The sequence below is a fragment of the Malaya genurostris genome, chromosome 3 (assembly GCF_030247185.1).
Source record: "Malaya genurostris strain Urasoe2022 chromosome 3, Malgen_1.1, whole genome shotgun sequence".
Taxonomy (NCBI): Eukaryota; Metazoa; Arthropoda; class Insecta; order Diptera; family Culicidae; genus Malaya; species Malaya genurostris.
In genome coordinates, this window is record NC_080572.1 from 245998694 (window position 1) to 246014341 (window position 15648).

The 15648-nt window shown below is 34.3% G+C and overlaps 1 protein-coding gene across 3 annotated transcripts in view; it reads left to right on the forward strand.

Moving 5' to 3' along the window:
- The window catches only part of LOC131436428 (zwei Ig domain protein zig-8), a 353158-nt gene that overhangs the window by 287504 nt on the left and 50006 nt on the right, over positions 1 to 15648 (forward strand). For all 3 annotated transcript variants that reach the window (XM_058605148.1, XM_058605149.1, XM_058605150.1), the window contains one exon: positions 4871 to 4968. In XM_058605148.1, coding sequence (XP_058461131.1) covers positions 4871 to 4968 — 98 coding nt within the window. The remainder of the gene's footprint in view (positions 1 to 4870; positions 4969 to 15648) is intronic.

Sequence of the window (15648 nt, forward strand, 5' to 3'; positions counted from 1 at the left end):
CGAAGGACTTCGATTATTGACGACTGAAAAAAGTGTAAATTAAAAGACAGGGGTCGGAAACCTTTTGAGTCGAAAGAGCCAAAAACGCTGTTTTCAAAACTTATATCATTTGGAAGAGCCTCAAAGGATAACTCCATATGGCTCAACGTGAATGTTGTGAATATGTTTGTGTTGATAGGCTTTGCTATTTACTTGTGTTCAATTCAATTTCGTGTAACAGTGCTGAAATAATTCGTGTCAACAGTTTCGCTGGTTTAATCTCAATACCGCTTTGGAAATTGAAAATGGAATATTTAACTGCTCTGGAGATTTTCTTTGAAATAATCATCTTTACTTCACAGAACAATTCTTGTTGAAATCGTGATGTTCTGTCCAGTTAGAATCCGGAATCACTTATTGTGCTGCAGCGGCACCGAAAGTGCCAAAGCGATTTGTTTAGCTAGGCGCCCACTTTCTATGGAGCCAAAATACGCTGCTGCTCGCAGTTTCGTTGGAAGAATTCAGTTGCGAGCAGGATATCGTTCTTAACAAGCCAGTAAGCAACCAAACAGAACGTTGAAGCAAAGTTTCGTCACCAAAACTCCGAGCTCGGAAATTATACCGGCAGGTTTTGACGAAGTACCAAGGATGCCTGCTCATCGACGATGAAACTTATGTCAAAATGGATTTCGGATAGCTTTCTGGCCAAGAATTTTACGAGGCGACGTCACGAGGAGATATTCCTGTGAAGTTTAACGTTGCTTTCATTGACAGATTAACCAAAAAACTGATGGTTTGGCAAACGATATGCAACTGCGGAGCAAAGACTGTGCAAGGAAAGTGTTAATGAAGACTAAGACGTTGGACTCGAAGCTGTATAAGAAAGAATGCCTCAAAAACAGTGTACTACCTTCAATTAAAGCCCATGAAGGTCCCATGAAGTATTGGCAAGATTTGGCCAGTTGCCACTACAGCCGGAAAGTCATTCGGTCAAGTGGTAGCGCGTAGATTTCATCGATAAAAACATAAATTCACCCAACAGCCCGCCATCGAGAGATTTTGAGCAATTGGTTTTATTTGTAAATCGGTTTTAAATTATTTAAAGAATTTTTTTTTAGAATAAGAATTTTTCGATAATAATTTTTTTCACTACATTTATTGAAAAAATTGACTGATTTTTTCAAAAATCACTAGGAAAACACTTTTTTGTAGGACTTATTATTTTTAACCATTATTCATAAAAAAAGTAGTTAAAAATGTTTAGTCCTTCTCGAGAGACAGTCTGAATCAATTTTTTGAAAAACAAAGTTTGCAAAGTGACTTTTTGGGACAACAAATCAAGTTGACACGAAATTCGTCATATTTATAGAGAAGAAATTTCATAACATATTTTATTTTTTCATATTTCAGGAGGGGGGTTTGACTCCCAAAAACTCTCCCTTGAATACGCACCTGAAGTCCCAACTTTTTAAAGAGGCCCGGAAACTCGAAGATTATTAATTGTTTTTTTCTTCTTCATAATAAAACAAAGTATCAAAAATCGAAATAAATTTGGCTGGCGAATTATTTGGCTAAAATAATATGCTTAAATATCTCTTGATTCGATGCTATTCCCATGCTCACAATGTTTTTTTTTTAAATTTTCATGTTTATGCACCCGTAATATTGCATTCCCCCCGGGCTCGAATTTTCTCTCGGCGGCCCTGTCTAGAACTTTCGGTGAACATACGAAAAAATCATTTGGTTTTTCGTAAATTATGTGAGTTCGTTGATAGTTTTCATAAAGAATTTAAAAAAATATCCAAGTAAATGCAGTATTTAATGTATAATCAGATTACAACGGCAATAAACTGTTAAACTGTTAACTGCGATCACTTTGTAGGTTTGAAAAGCACGTACATTGTGAGAACCAGTTGAATGATTTTTTTCTTCAGAATAATTAATCAGATCTAATTGGCTCAAGTGGGACATTCCCCTAGTTATTTGGAGATTTGTGCCTTGCTGTGGCTTCTCATCATTTTCCTGATGGGAGGGGAACGATAAAAGTAACATGGAAGGGATATGTCCAGTGGGTAAAGTGGGTGAAGTTCGCAATATGTATGAGCAGAAGTAAACTCGGCACCCTTTAAGGGATGCCAAACAATCTGCTAAAACCCTTCAAGGTAGAAACAGAACAGATTAATTCACTCCAGGAAAAACGATGAACTCCTTTGACTATTGCTCCTTACCATAATGGGTTAGAAACGGTAGAACATCCTTCAATTTTAATTCACCATACGCAGATTCAACCATGTATGGAAAACCAAAAACTCGGATACGTAGTTGCATCAATTCGGGACAGTTACATATCAGGTCCTGTCTCGTAGGATGAAGATGCAATTGTTTCATCATCTCGCATTTGAAACTCAGATACTTGAGTGAATTACGTAGTCATCTCAACAAGCCTTACCAAACGATTTTTACTTTACAGAACCAACAAACGACAACCGGCAGTGTTCAAGAGAGATAAGAATGATTATGTAGGATATTCGGTTGGCAGTGTGATGAACTAAAAGTATAAATAACTAAGTATTGTATGAGAGCAAATTAATAGAAATGCATTTACTATTGATGGTTTTAGCTCCACTGGAATTCATTTATGAAGAATATAAAATTATCGCTCAGCGAAGACTGGTTTATACGTCAAATATGTCGAATGGATATATTTTCTGTCCATGCCTTCAATTAGTCAGTCTAACTGTGCCATGAAGTTTTGAACTACAGTAATTCAGACATCGGCACAGAAATACACCTTGACTTGTGAGCTCCCGTTTTAGTGGCTTTTTACGACATGGAACAGGAAATCAGTGGATCAATTTATGGTTGAAATAATACCGCTAGATGCCGCACGGCTTACCTGTTTGGTGGACTCATACCATCGGGACAGGTCGACCGTAGTGTTATTCTTAGCCGTTTGAGAACCGTTACCGACACCACACGGCTTTCTATGCTGCTCAGAAAGAGAGCAGTTGACATTGAAGACAAATTTCCATTGGTAGCCGAGCATCCGGTTGTATCGGGAACTTTTGGTAAACATAGGAAAAAAATATTCTGTTTTTCATAAATTACACAGAAAGAAATTTCGATTTTTACAGGTGACAAAATTCTTCAAACGATACAATTCATAACTACTTAACTTCTCGAATGGCACCATATTCCATTCGTACAGAAATTTACTGACTCCGAGTGTAATTTGCACTCGGCTAGCAAGTAAAACTGTATGAATTTATATGCACGACCAACCAAGCAGATATGTGCTTCTGTGGCGTCATTCCACTAACTGCTGTGCTTTGTGATCTAATGTTTTTCGATTCAAGTCGCGTTGTTGATGTCGATCTTTTGATTTTTATTCCTTTCGATTTAAAGCCATGTAATTTTCAAATCACACAGTTTTACATGTTCTTGAATATAAATTTGTGTGAAATATGACCCTCCATTTATGTGCATCTGATAAGATTTAAAATCAAAAGATTTTTTCGAACTGTGTATGTAGGTTTTCAATTTGATGGTGTTTGATTTTCGTTATTTGGTTTTGAACGATTTTTTAGTATTTTTCTTGTAAAATAAATAATATTTGTACACTAAACTATTGAGCAACATGTGGTTCGCGAGTCGCAGGTTGCTGACCCCTGTTTTAAGACATTGAGAGCTAGTATCAAAATTTAAAATTGCAATTCCATTCAACCTGAGAGCAAGCGTACAACATCTCATAAAATCAAATGAGGATCTGACGAGCAAACGGTTCTCATGGTGCTTCCTACTCAAGGCGATAATCCTTAGGTAGTACGAAGCAAGCAACACAGGAAACCGTCTTGAGCAAAACTTATGCTACAGTAAATTTTCGTCATGCTGTTTGTTGGGACGTTGGGAGATGAACGAAAAAGAAAAGTCACTTCTTCAGTTACATAAGTACGCACTTAGGTTGAAAAGGGAAGCTCTACATCTGAAGAGTTCATAAGAGCTTCCGACTTTTGTGCAGTCGGCTGTAACCGAATTCTGGGAGATTATTTTCCTCGTTATGGAAAATCTCTCGCTGGTAAATTATGTTGCCTTCTTCTAATGCGTTGATGCCGCTGCCGAACTCCGAACCCGGTTCCCTAAAACCGGTTTTCCATTCTAAGATGCGTTCTTCGAGCAAGAAAAAGCAAGACTTTACTCATGGCAAGGGCGTAGAAAATCAGGGAACGAGGAGTTTTCCGGTTGTGTTTCGTTCGCCCAAAAAAAAACGGTTAGAAAGCATTAAACAAAATGAGAAACATCTTATAAACTTTCTTCTCGGCTTCCTGTTGAGCTCTCGCAATCACTCATCACGCATCCTGTACATTTTGCCGACAGGAAAATCCCCCCTGCGAGCGTTGTCATCGTTTCGTACAGTACAAAACGGCAAAGACTTCCGCTGACAATGCATCCGACAGCATCCTGCGACTACAATGGTAATACATCGCTTTTGCAAGAGCGCAAAAATAAAAAATGAAACACATCTTATTAGTATGCAAAGCGGCGGGCACGATGCGATCGTTGTTTCTTTCATTTTAACCACTCAACTCACCACCACCATTGCATTACTTCGGACCCGAACAGCACTCAACCAAAGAATGGTGCCACTCTTTTTCTAATATAACATTTTCTTTTCATTTTTCGGTGTTTCCGTTTGTTTCCTCAAATGCGGTAACTTCCTGCTGCTCCAACTAACCGGAACCGACGAACCGAAAACCAACGACTCGTCGTGTCGTTGTCCTCATCGTCGTCATCGTCTGCGGCACTGGGGACATCATAAACGACAACAACAACAACAATCATCACTGAACGGGGTGGAACACCGTTGCTCCCATCTCCGAACGATCGAGGACAGATTGAAGATAAGACGGGCGGTGCAGAGCGACACCGGTAACTACACCTGTGTGCCAACGATGGCCAAATCATCCAGTGTGTATGCGCATGTAATTAGTGGTAAGTTTTTGCTCGGAAAGTTTAACTAACAAATGATGTTTATCGCTCCTGGTAGACGGTGCGTTTCATTATTTGCATTTTGTGTTGTGTGTTAGGAGTGTGCCTCGAGTCGGACCGTTTTGATGAAAACGGTAGTAATGAGAGTTTAAGAATTAGGACATGAGTAGATGAGCCGCACAGAATCCATTCCCGAGATATGAAATTTTAGAATCGAGAATAGAAGATCTATATTTTATGTGACGCGCGTGATGTCTTATTTGTACTTTGTTTTAATTTTTGCTATTTTGAGAGATTCTGATCTGAGAATGCTCTAAACATTTAACTTTTGTGTCAAACTGATGGATTTTAGTCTGTTTACATGAAGAGAATCTTTCTATTTTTTTCTCGGAAGAAGCACCTTTTTGAGGTTTGAATATGGCGTGCCTGGTTGGGAAACAGTATCGATTTCGAAAAACTCACTGGTAAATATCTGTTATAAATGAATTTTCGTGGGTGCTTCGCTGGAGTTTGGTAACTTGGCACTTCCCATGCAGAATTGGAATGTAGTTGCAAAGGTCCGCAATTCTAAAACGAAGCCCTTATAAAACCGGCCTTGAACATAATTTTACCTGATTACAAAACATTAGGTCTTAAAAGAGGATAATAACCCGAAACATCGAAACTGCTTCTGTCCCACATGGAATTATACTTTGAATTGGCATTCAAAATATTTCACCGCTAGTTCCATCGAAAACGTCAGAGTCTCAATTCGAATTTATCTCGGAAAACTCATCCCGGGTTGGTGGTTTAATGCATAGGGCGCTGGTCTTACAAGCCACTTGTATGCTTGAAAGCAGTAAAAACATAAAATAAATGCGAAAAGTTGTTCATACGCAGAAGCAACAGGAACAGTCTTGACAATAACAAAGGGGACGTGCACAGCGTGATGGGATAGTCGATGCCTTCCACGCAGCCCACCTGGGTTCAATTCCCAACCCCGTACATAGGGTCCGAAAATTTTTCTGGCTCGAAGAGGCGAGTGACCGGAAGGTTAAAACCTCTATATTTGAAACAATAAAAAAGTCTTAACAATAAAAATAACAAAAATACTAGAAACTGAAATAGTAGAAATATTGAACACAGAAATATTGAACGCAAACAGAAAAGTAATCTGCCGGACATTACCAGAAACACACGAATAAAAATCCTTCTTAATTCTCCTAGTGGTGTGATAATGCCTTTTCCTGTCTCTGCCTTTTGTAAGATTCTATCCTCGGCCATTAGTGTTGTATTTCGAAATCGATTCTTTCATCTGCGAGTTAACTTTGGTGCATCTTAAAACACTGGATTAGAAAAATTGAATTATCTTAAAAATAGGACAAATAGAAAAAAATATGAGGAATTGCAAAAAGTAAATGTATGATATAGGTGAAAAAAGGAAATAAATGAAAAATGGGAAAAGTAGAAACAATAAAGAAACATTCAAAAGTACACTCCAAAAAAAAATTGAATTTTACAGGTGACTTAATCCCTCATACGATGTAATTTATAAAGATCTAATTTGTCAAATGACGGAAAATTTTATCTGTAATGACTTAATGTTAGATGAGCTTGAATTTTACTGGTTTCGAGTGTAACTTGCGTTCTACTAGCAGGTGCGACTGTATGAATTTAAATGCAACTTTCACCGGCCAAGCAGATGCATGCTTCTATGGCTCAGTCGATTATCAGACGAACTTGCGATCCAATTATTCTCGGTTCAAGTCGCGGTGGGTTGCTACAATATTAAATGTTCTTCCACGTAAATTTGCGTGAAATGCGACGCTCCATTTATGTGCATCTAATAACATGTAAAAATTTTTAAGTGTGTAGAATAAATATAATTATAGGAAAAAATAGCTTAAAACAAAAAATAGAAAATTTCATAAAAAGAGAAAGAATTGAGATTCAAAATATATAAGAATAGTTTAAAAAATAGAAAAATTGCGAAGAAGAGATAAATTAAGCAAAAGCGGAAAAACACCAGAAATCACAAAGAAAACTGTAAAAGTATCAAAATTATTAGTATTAGATAAAATAGCAAAAATAACAAAAAATTGCAATTCATGTTATTTTTGCTAACCAAAAATACTAAAATTAGCAAAAGTAACTTGACAGAACAAAAATAGTGAAAATTTTTTCAAATTTGTTAAATTATATAAATATAAAGAACAGGAAATATGGAATGTTTGAAAAAATTGAAATGTAGTAGAAGCAGAATAAATCAGAACGATATGAAATATCAGAGAAATAGGAAAAATGGGCAAAATTGGCGATTAAGAAAAGTCCTAAATAATGAAAATAATGAAACAATTGGAAAATGGCCAAAACAATAAGAATAGGAACATTATGAGAATGAGGAAAAAACAAATAAAAATATTCAAAACAGAGAGATCTGAGAAAAAAAGGACAATATTAAATCGAAAAGTTTTGAAAAATTGAAAATATTGGATAATTTTAAATTAAAAAATTGAATAGTGTTATCAATGGGAAAAGTTTCATTAATAATAAAAATTGGATATTTGCGGAAATTGAAAATACTGGAACAATTAAAATATATGAAATATAGAACAAATAGGAACGACATGAAGAATAAAAGAAATAGCAAAAATAGGCAAAATTGATAAAAATCTGAAATTTTGACACAATTGAAAAAATAGTAAAAATAGTTAAAATAAGAGTAATATATAAAAATAGGGGGAGAAAAAAATCAACGGAGAAATAGTAAAAAGGACAAAACTGAATGAAAAAATTGTACATTGTAAATAGTGAAAATAGTAAAAATAGTAAAAAATAGCAAAAATAGTAGAAATAGTAAAAATAGTAAAAATAGTAAAAATAGTAAAAATAGTAAAAATAGTAAAATCAGTAAAAATAGTAAAAATAGTAAAAATAGTAAAAATAGTAAAAATAGTAAAAATAGTAAAAATAGTGAAAATAGTAAAAATAGTAAAAATAGTAAAAATAGTAAAAATAGTAAAAATAGAAAAAATAGTAAAAATTGTAAAAATAGTAAAAATAGTAAAAATAGTAAAAATAGTAAAAATAGTAAAAATAGTAAAAATAGTAAAAATAGTAGAAATAGTAAAAACAGTAAAAATAGTAAAAACAGTAAAAATAGTAAAAATAGTATAAATAGTATAAATAGTATAAATAGTATAAATAGTATAAATAGTTTAAATAGTATAAATAGTATAAATAGTATAAATAGTATAAATAGTATAAATAGTATAAATAGTATAAATAGTATAAATAGTATAAATAGTATAAATAGTATAAATAGTATAAATAGTATAAATAGTATAAATAGTATAAATAGTATAAATAGTATAAATAGTATAAATAGTATAAATAGTATAAATAGTATAAATAGTATAAATAGTATAAATAGTATAAATAGTATAAATAGTATAAATAGTATAAATAGTATAAATAGTATAAATAGTATAAATAGTATAAATAGTATAAATAGTATAAATAGTATGAATAGTATAAATAGTATAAATAGTATAAATAGTATAAATAGTATAAATAGTATAAATAGTATAAATAGTATAAATAGTATAAATAGTATAAATAGTATAAATAGTATAAATAATATAAATAGTATAAATAGTATAAATATTTTAAATAGCAAAAATAGTGAAAATAGTAAAAATAGAAATAATAGTAAAAATAGCAACAAATTCAAAAATAGTAAGAATAACAAAAATTGGCAATTCATGTTATTTTTGCTATTTTTTGTTATGTTTTCTAATTAAAAATATTGAAATTAGTAAAAGAAACTTGGCAAAACAAAAATAGTAAAAAATTGAGAAATAAATTAAATTATTTAAATTGGAAATACCGTCAATATGAAATGATTGGCAAAATTGAAATGTAGGAGAAACAGAACAAATCGGAACGATATAAAAAATAAGAGAAAAAGGTTAGTTAGAAGAAAAGTTTCATAAATAGTAAATATTGAATAATTGGTAAAATAAAAATATTAGAATAATTGAAATACAGGATATTTAGAAAAATAGGAACGACATAAAAAAAATATACATGAGCTAAATTGACAAAGAGAAAAAATCTGAAAAAAATGACAAAACTGAATGAAAAATTGACATTGACAACTAAATAAACTGGAAAAATAGGAAACAGTGTTAGAAAAACATTGGTCCGTGTTGGAGAGGACATTAGTCTTTCAGCCCAAAGCGAAAGTAATGCTTCAATCACCAATAATAACGGTTCATTTAAAAGACAGGTAAAAGTAAAACAAGCCGTGCACTCATCTTTTCCAGCAGATCGCCGTTCTTGCGAGTCACTAATCCGGGTTGCTTTGCGGTTGCATCGATGATCCCGCCTCGGCAAATGTGGAGCACGTAAGCAGTCCATCAACGGTGGTTCGTCGTCACAATGCCAAAGTTGTTCCGAGATCGCCGCGCAGCAGGCCGGAGGACCTCTTGGGAGTCACCGATCCAGGTTGCTTTTCATATTGTTCGTTTGTTCCTTTCTGCGGGGGTTCAGTCCCAATGACTGGCGATGTGGTTTTGCTCCAGCCTATCCGTCTGCTCTCTCCTTTAACTACCGTCGTCTTCACCAATGAAGAAAGGACTCCTCTAGTTTCATATATAATAAATATTGAATAATTGGTAAAATTAAAAATATTAGAATAATTAAAATATAGGATATATAGATAAAAAAGGAACGACATAAAAAAATATAAATAAGCTGAATTGACAAATAGAAAAAATCTGAAAAAAATGACAAAACTGAATAAAAAATTGACATTGACAACTAAATAAACTGGAAAAATAGGAAATATAGGAAATATAGGAATAATAGGAAAAATAGGAAAAAATAGGAGAAATAGAAAAAATAGGAAAAATAGGAAAAATAGGAAAAATAGGAAAAATAGGAAAAATAGGAAAATTAGGAAAAATAGGAAAAATAGGAAAAATAGGAAAAATAGGAAAAATAGGAAAAATAGGAAAAATAGGAAAAATAGGAAAAATAGGAAAAATAGGAAAAATAGGAAAAATAGGAAAAATAGGAAAAATAGGAAAAATAGGAAAAATAGGAAAAAATAGTAAAAATAGGAAAAATAGGAAAAATAGAAAAAATCGAACCCAGGCGGGCTGCGTGAAAGGTATCGACTTACCCATTACGCTATACTCGTCCCCTGAAAAGAAAAATTGGAAAAATTGAAAAATAGGAAAAATTGGAAAAATAGGAAAAATTGAAAAATTTTGAAAATTTGGAAAATTTGGAAAATTTTTAAAATTTGGAAAAATGGGAAAAATTAAAAAAATAGTAAATTTAGGATAAATAGAAAAAAATAGGCAAAAATGGAAAAATAAGTAAAAAAAATTATTGAAAAATTGAAAAAATAGAAAAAATAAAAAAGAATATGAAAAATAGGAAACATAGAATGTATAGGACAAATAGGAAAAAAGGTAAAATAGGAGAAATATAAAAACAGGTAAAATATGATATATAGGAAATATGGGAAAAATAGGAAAAATAGAAAAGTAGGAAAGTAGGAAAAATATGAAAAACTGAAAAAGTAGGGAAATAAGAAAAATACGAAAAATACAAAAATCTAAAAATACGAAAAATAAGTAGGGAAAATAGGATAAAACAGGAAATAGGACATATTGAAAAAAAGGTAAAAATAGGAAAGAATAAGAAATATGTAATATTGGAGGATAGGTAAAATAGTGAAATTAATAAAAATAAATAAAAAGGTAATATAGGCAAAATCGAAAATTTCTAAAAATCTTAAACTTATAGCCAAGACTCGAACTCACAACTTTCTACTATTCGCAGAAATTGTTTTGTCTATAGAACTTCTCTGAATGTGACGAGTTGTTTTATGAGTTGTGTTTGTTTTGTCACACTAATAGAAGTTCAATAGATAAAACAATATCTACGAATAGTAGAAAGTGACGAGTTTAAGTTTTTATAAATTTTCGATCCTGCCATATCCTTAATTACTCTTTTTCCAGTCTGTATGAATTAAAAATTGGACTAAGTTCATGGCGGTCGATAAATCATAACGAGCGAAATTAAAATAAATCGTAATTATCTGTAATATTTGTTAATTTTGTATTATTCTATGCTGTTTTTGTAATTTTTACTTCTTATGAAAATTATGCTTCATTTGATATTGTTTTATAAGCCCGGCACTGATCTTCCGAGTAGTACTCCATACAGGTTCTCACATGTCTGCATTGAACGAGGGCAGAAGGACAACTAGATTGATGACTGTGCATGGAGTGTTCTCTTGTGGAATGACGACACATGGACGAGAGTGAAAACCACACATCGGTCGTGCTAAGTCTGACTATGTTTGAAGCTCTAAACATTTGTGTTATCTAGAGTCTAAAATCTAGAGTCTAGAGTCTTAAGTAATGAGTAATCATTATCTTGAGTAATGATTTATCATTATTGATTATTGAAACTCTAACATAACTTCAAACCAAATTAAAATCGTGTTAGTCTGTTCACGATAAGATAATTTTATTCAAGCACATGTTTTAGAATAGAAAAACACTTGCTCATTCCACATAAATCTGCTTACTACGCTACAGTTTCCAGTGAGACTGTACCGTCATTTCACCAGCTTCCAGCCACTGAACCATCTTCCCCATATAAGCTCCTTATCGTGGAACTCCCACATACACAGTCGGACAAGTTCCTCGCAAGAAGTTTTGCAATTATTGAGTAAGTAATGGCCGTAGTAAAACTGCTACCCCGGCCGGTGTTGAGACGGAGCTGCTGTTTCCACCATCAAACAGATTTACGTCGACAACATCACTGTGGACAAAATTAAATTGAAGGTAATTTTTCGATGGAACATTTCCTCGCTTGACTCTCCGGTAGCAAAATCTCATTGACCCAAGTTTTCTCATCTCAATTCAAATCTACCGAATGGAAACTGACTGCTGCTGGCTGTTGGCCGAAATCTGTTCGAATTTTCAATTGAGCTTCTCGGTGAGCATTATGAGTAACTAATTAAACATCCTGATTCCCGCATCATTGCAAAAAGCGATCTGATCCGAATTACTATTGTTTTGATGTCTTCTAAGCACTGGCTCAAACAGTACCGATCCGCCATCCCCCTTCCTCCGCTGGAGCTCCGGACGGATCGAGCACACAGCCAGCAAAGTTTGTAATTGCTTTTTACGACTTGGCATAAAACTTTTCAAATTTACGACCACCGAGTCGTACTTTGCAATGCGCAGAGAGATCTTGAAACGAGTCCCGACTGGCAGTGCCGGCTTCTACTTAGTACCAAACAGTGGTAAATAATAGTTTCGGTCGTCAGGGGCTTTATTAGTTGATAATAAGGGAAGTGTTGGGTACATGCCTCGGATGTGACCAACAATATTATTTATTTTGTCGTAAACTTAAGGATCCGGCAACACTCGCGTTCGTGATAAGGTTTCTTTTTTTTGTTTTGATTTTGTTGCCATGTTTTCAGGTTCAATTTATTTTTAATGGTTCATCTTTTGCTGTGCTGCTGGATAGCGAGGAGATTGTTTTAATTTCCATTCACATTGGATACTTTGAAATGCTTTTTGATTTAATTATCATAATTTTTAGGGACATAAGCCGTCGTAGCGAATGATGGCTGGCAGAAGTTTCTTCGGGCTTGCTCGGTAGCCGACAAACCGACAAACCGACAGCCGATGGCGGGTATGCAATGCAAACGTTGTTGGGCGCAAAATGAAACTCATGTTAATTTTATTTTTATAGCCTAGATTAAATTTGCTGATCATTTGGCCACTGGGAGACTGCTGGGGATAGCCCGTCCTGATCCTAATCCTGATAGGTCCTAGTGTCGAGTAGTAGTAGTAGCGAAACACACAAACGGATTCCCTCTTGGCACCAATAATGGCCGCTTTTTAAACAAACATTCCAGCTCAAGGTTCGGTTTGCCTTTCCGCCATGGCATGTCACCGGTGCCGTTTGCAAAATGGTTAGGCAACTGTTTCCGACTGTCGGTCTCAATACTATATGCAGATAATCGCTTTATCGTACCGTTTTCCGTTGCTCTCGGCAGACTTGACGGAACAAACCGGGGTCGCTCTAGGCAATGTAATTCCGGGTATGAATGGAATATTAGATTTTCGGTGGTTTCGTACTGTGGTCTATGCGACGGCCATCGCACAAGCACTCGTGTGCTGGGGTGTTTTTTTGTGTGTGGTTATATATGTGTGTGTTTATACGCTAGATTGGTCACCGAGGAGTGGCTTACGAAATCTGGTCCCTGTGTTCGGTATAAAATTGGAATTTGCGAACTGCTAGGTAATATAGATGAGCGGATTTGGTCGAGATTTTGGATCAGCCAAACTCATGGGACCAAACAAAAAAAAAAGCGACCCGGATCACACTTTTAAATTCTATTAAATTTTTTTCGGTAGCTTCTGCCCATTTTGTGCGAAGCATTTGGGGCTACGAACACGAACTCTGGATGATAATAGTTGTGCGAAGTTTCAATTTGCGAGGTTTGTTGGCGTGATAATTTGGCACGTGCAAACTCATTAAGTCCTACAATGCTTTTCGAATTCTATCATCTTATTCTATAATATTTGAATTTACATTTTTGATACAGTATAAGTACTTTTCTACCGAAAGGTCTTGGTCTTATTAGATTTCAGAAGACTTTACAGCCAATTTTTGCGTACAAAACAATTAAATGGATGGTGCTGTCACCCTACTGGCACAAAGAAAATACTTCCAGAACATTAGATCAACACTTTAGGCTCCAAACAATGAATATCAATGATCAATTGTTTTACACATTTTTTGCTACAATTCCAGGAATAAAAAACAGAAATGCTTCACACGCGTCTTAAGTTTTACCGATTTTTTTCAAATCATTGTTAGTCAGAAACAGTTAACTGTGCGAGAATGATGTTTCATAAGTTGTATAAAATCAAGTGGGCACTTTAAATACATGTTCTTAAAAGAAAATGTTGAACACTTTTTCGAGGACTAGGAAATTAACCGAATAAAATAAGAAATAGAAAAATCTGAATCAGTGTTGCGAAAATATCAAATAATCAAATCTCACCGCTGCAGAAAATCATGCGCGATTTTCGACAGCGATTATCACTATCTACAATATCAATGATAATTGTGATCACTCGAAGTGAGTATGGAAAATATCACACCCCGTCCAATATCACCATTGTGATGTTTCGTAAACTCACACATGATTATAAATTATCATCATTGAAAATCATTCTCACAATTATCAGCCATGCAAAGATTTTCACTATCACATGGTGATATTCAATGAGGTGAGTGAGGTTTTGAAAATCAATTTCAACCAAATCTTATCATGCAGTATGATTATTTTTGGAATGGGTGGTGTCGAATCTCGATGTCTGAAGTCTTTTGAAATTGTTGATAGTGAAATTCGGTTCGTAAAAATTCATCTAAACCCATGGCAATATGGATATTTTTGAAACGGGTATGATGAGTAGATGTTGAATATTGGTGTCTGGAGCCATTTTGAAATCCAAGATGGCGGCTTTCGGTTCATGAAAATTCATCTAAACCCATGCAATATGGGTATTTTTGGAACGGGTATGATGAGTAGATGTTGAATATCGATGTCTGGAGTCATTTTGAAATCCAAGATGGCGGCTCTCGGTTCATGAAAATTTAACTAAACCCATGCAATATGGGTATTTTTGGAACGGGTGTGATGAGTAGATGTTGAATATCGATGTCTGGAGTAATTTAGAAATCCAAGATGGCGGCTTTCGGATCATGAAAATTTATCTGAAACCATGCAATATGGGTATTTTTGGAACGGGTATGATGAGTAGATGTTGAATATCGATGTCTGGAGTCATTTTGAAATCCAAGATGGCGGCTTTCGGTTCTTGAAAATTCATCTAAACTCATGCAATATGGGTATTTTTGGAACGGGTATGATAAGTAGGTGTTGAATATTGATGTCTGGAGTCATTTTGAAATCCAAGATGGCGGCTCTCGGTTCATGAAAATTCAACTAAACCCATGCAATACGGGTATTTTTGGATCGGGTATGATGAGTAGGTGTCGATTATCGATGTCTGGAGTCATTTTGATATCCAAAATGTTAACTTCTAGTTTATGAAAATTTTTCGAAAAATTTGAACTTAGTTTGTGTAGAACGCTCGTCGCGTGCGATTGTATTTCTTTGTTGCTCTGCGTTGTTTCGCTGTGTTTCGGTCGGATTTTTCTGCAGGTTCCAGTGTTGCATTCAATATTTTTGTTGTTAAAAACGGAGAAATGATGAATTTGAAAGAGGAAAGAAACTACAACTGATACCAGAAGGGTGGACAGTGCATGGAAGTTCTTTTTTGGTGTTGGTATTTTATTCTCGTGAATGCAATCTATCACCGTATTTTGCCCACCAAAATTGAAGTGAAAACCACGGAGTTTTAACTTTTTCGGGAGTTGAGTGTCATCTAGCGGCAAGTAACACTCATCAATTAACCATTTATTATATATTAAAAGGCATTAAGTGTGAATTGAAAATATTAAACGTCACCGTGATTGGTAGTATCTGCTACACAACCTTGTAATTTTGTCGCTATAATCTGCATCTCTAAATTCTATTCTCATAAGCTTGTAGGTCTACTAGAAGACAACTGCCCAAGTAACAATTTGAAT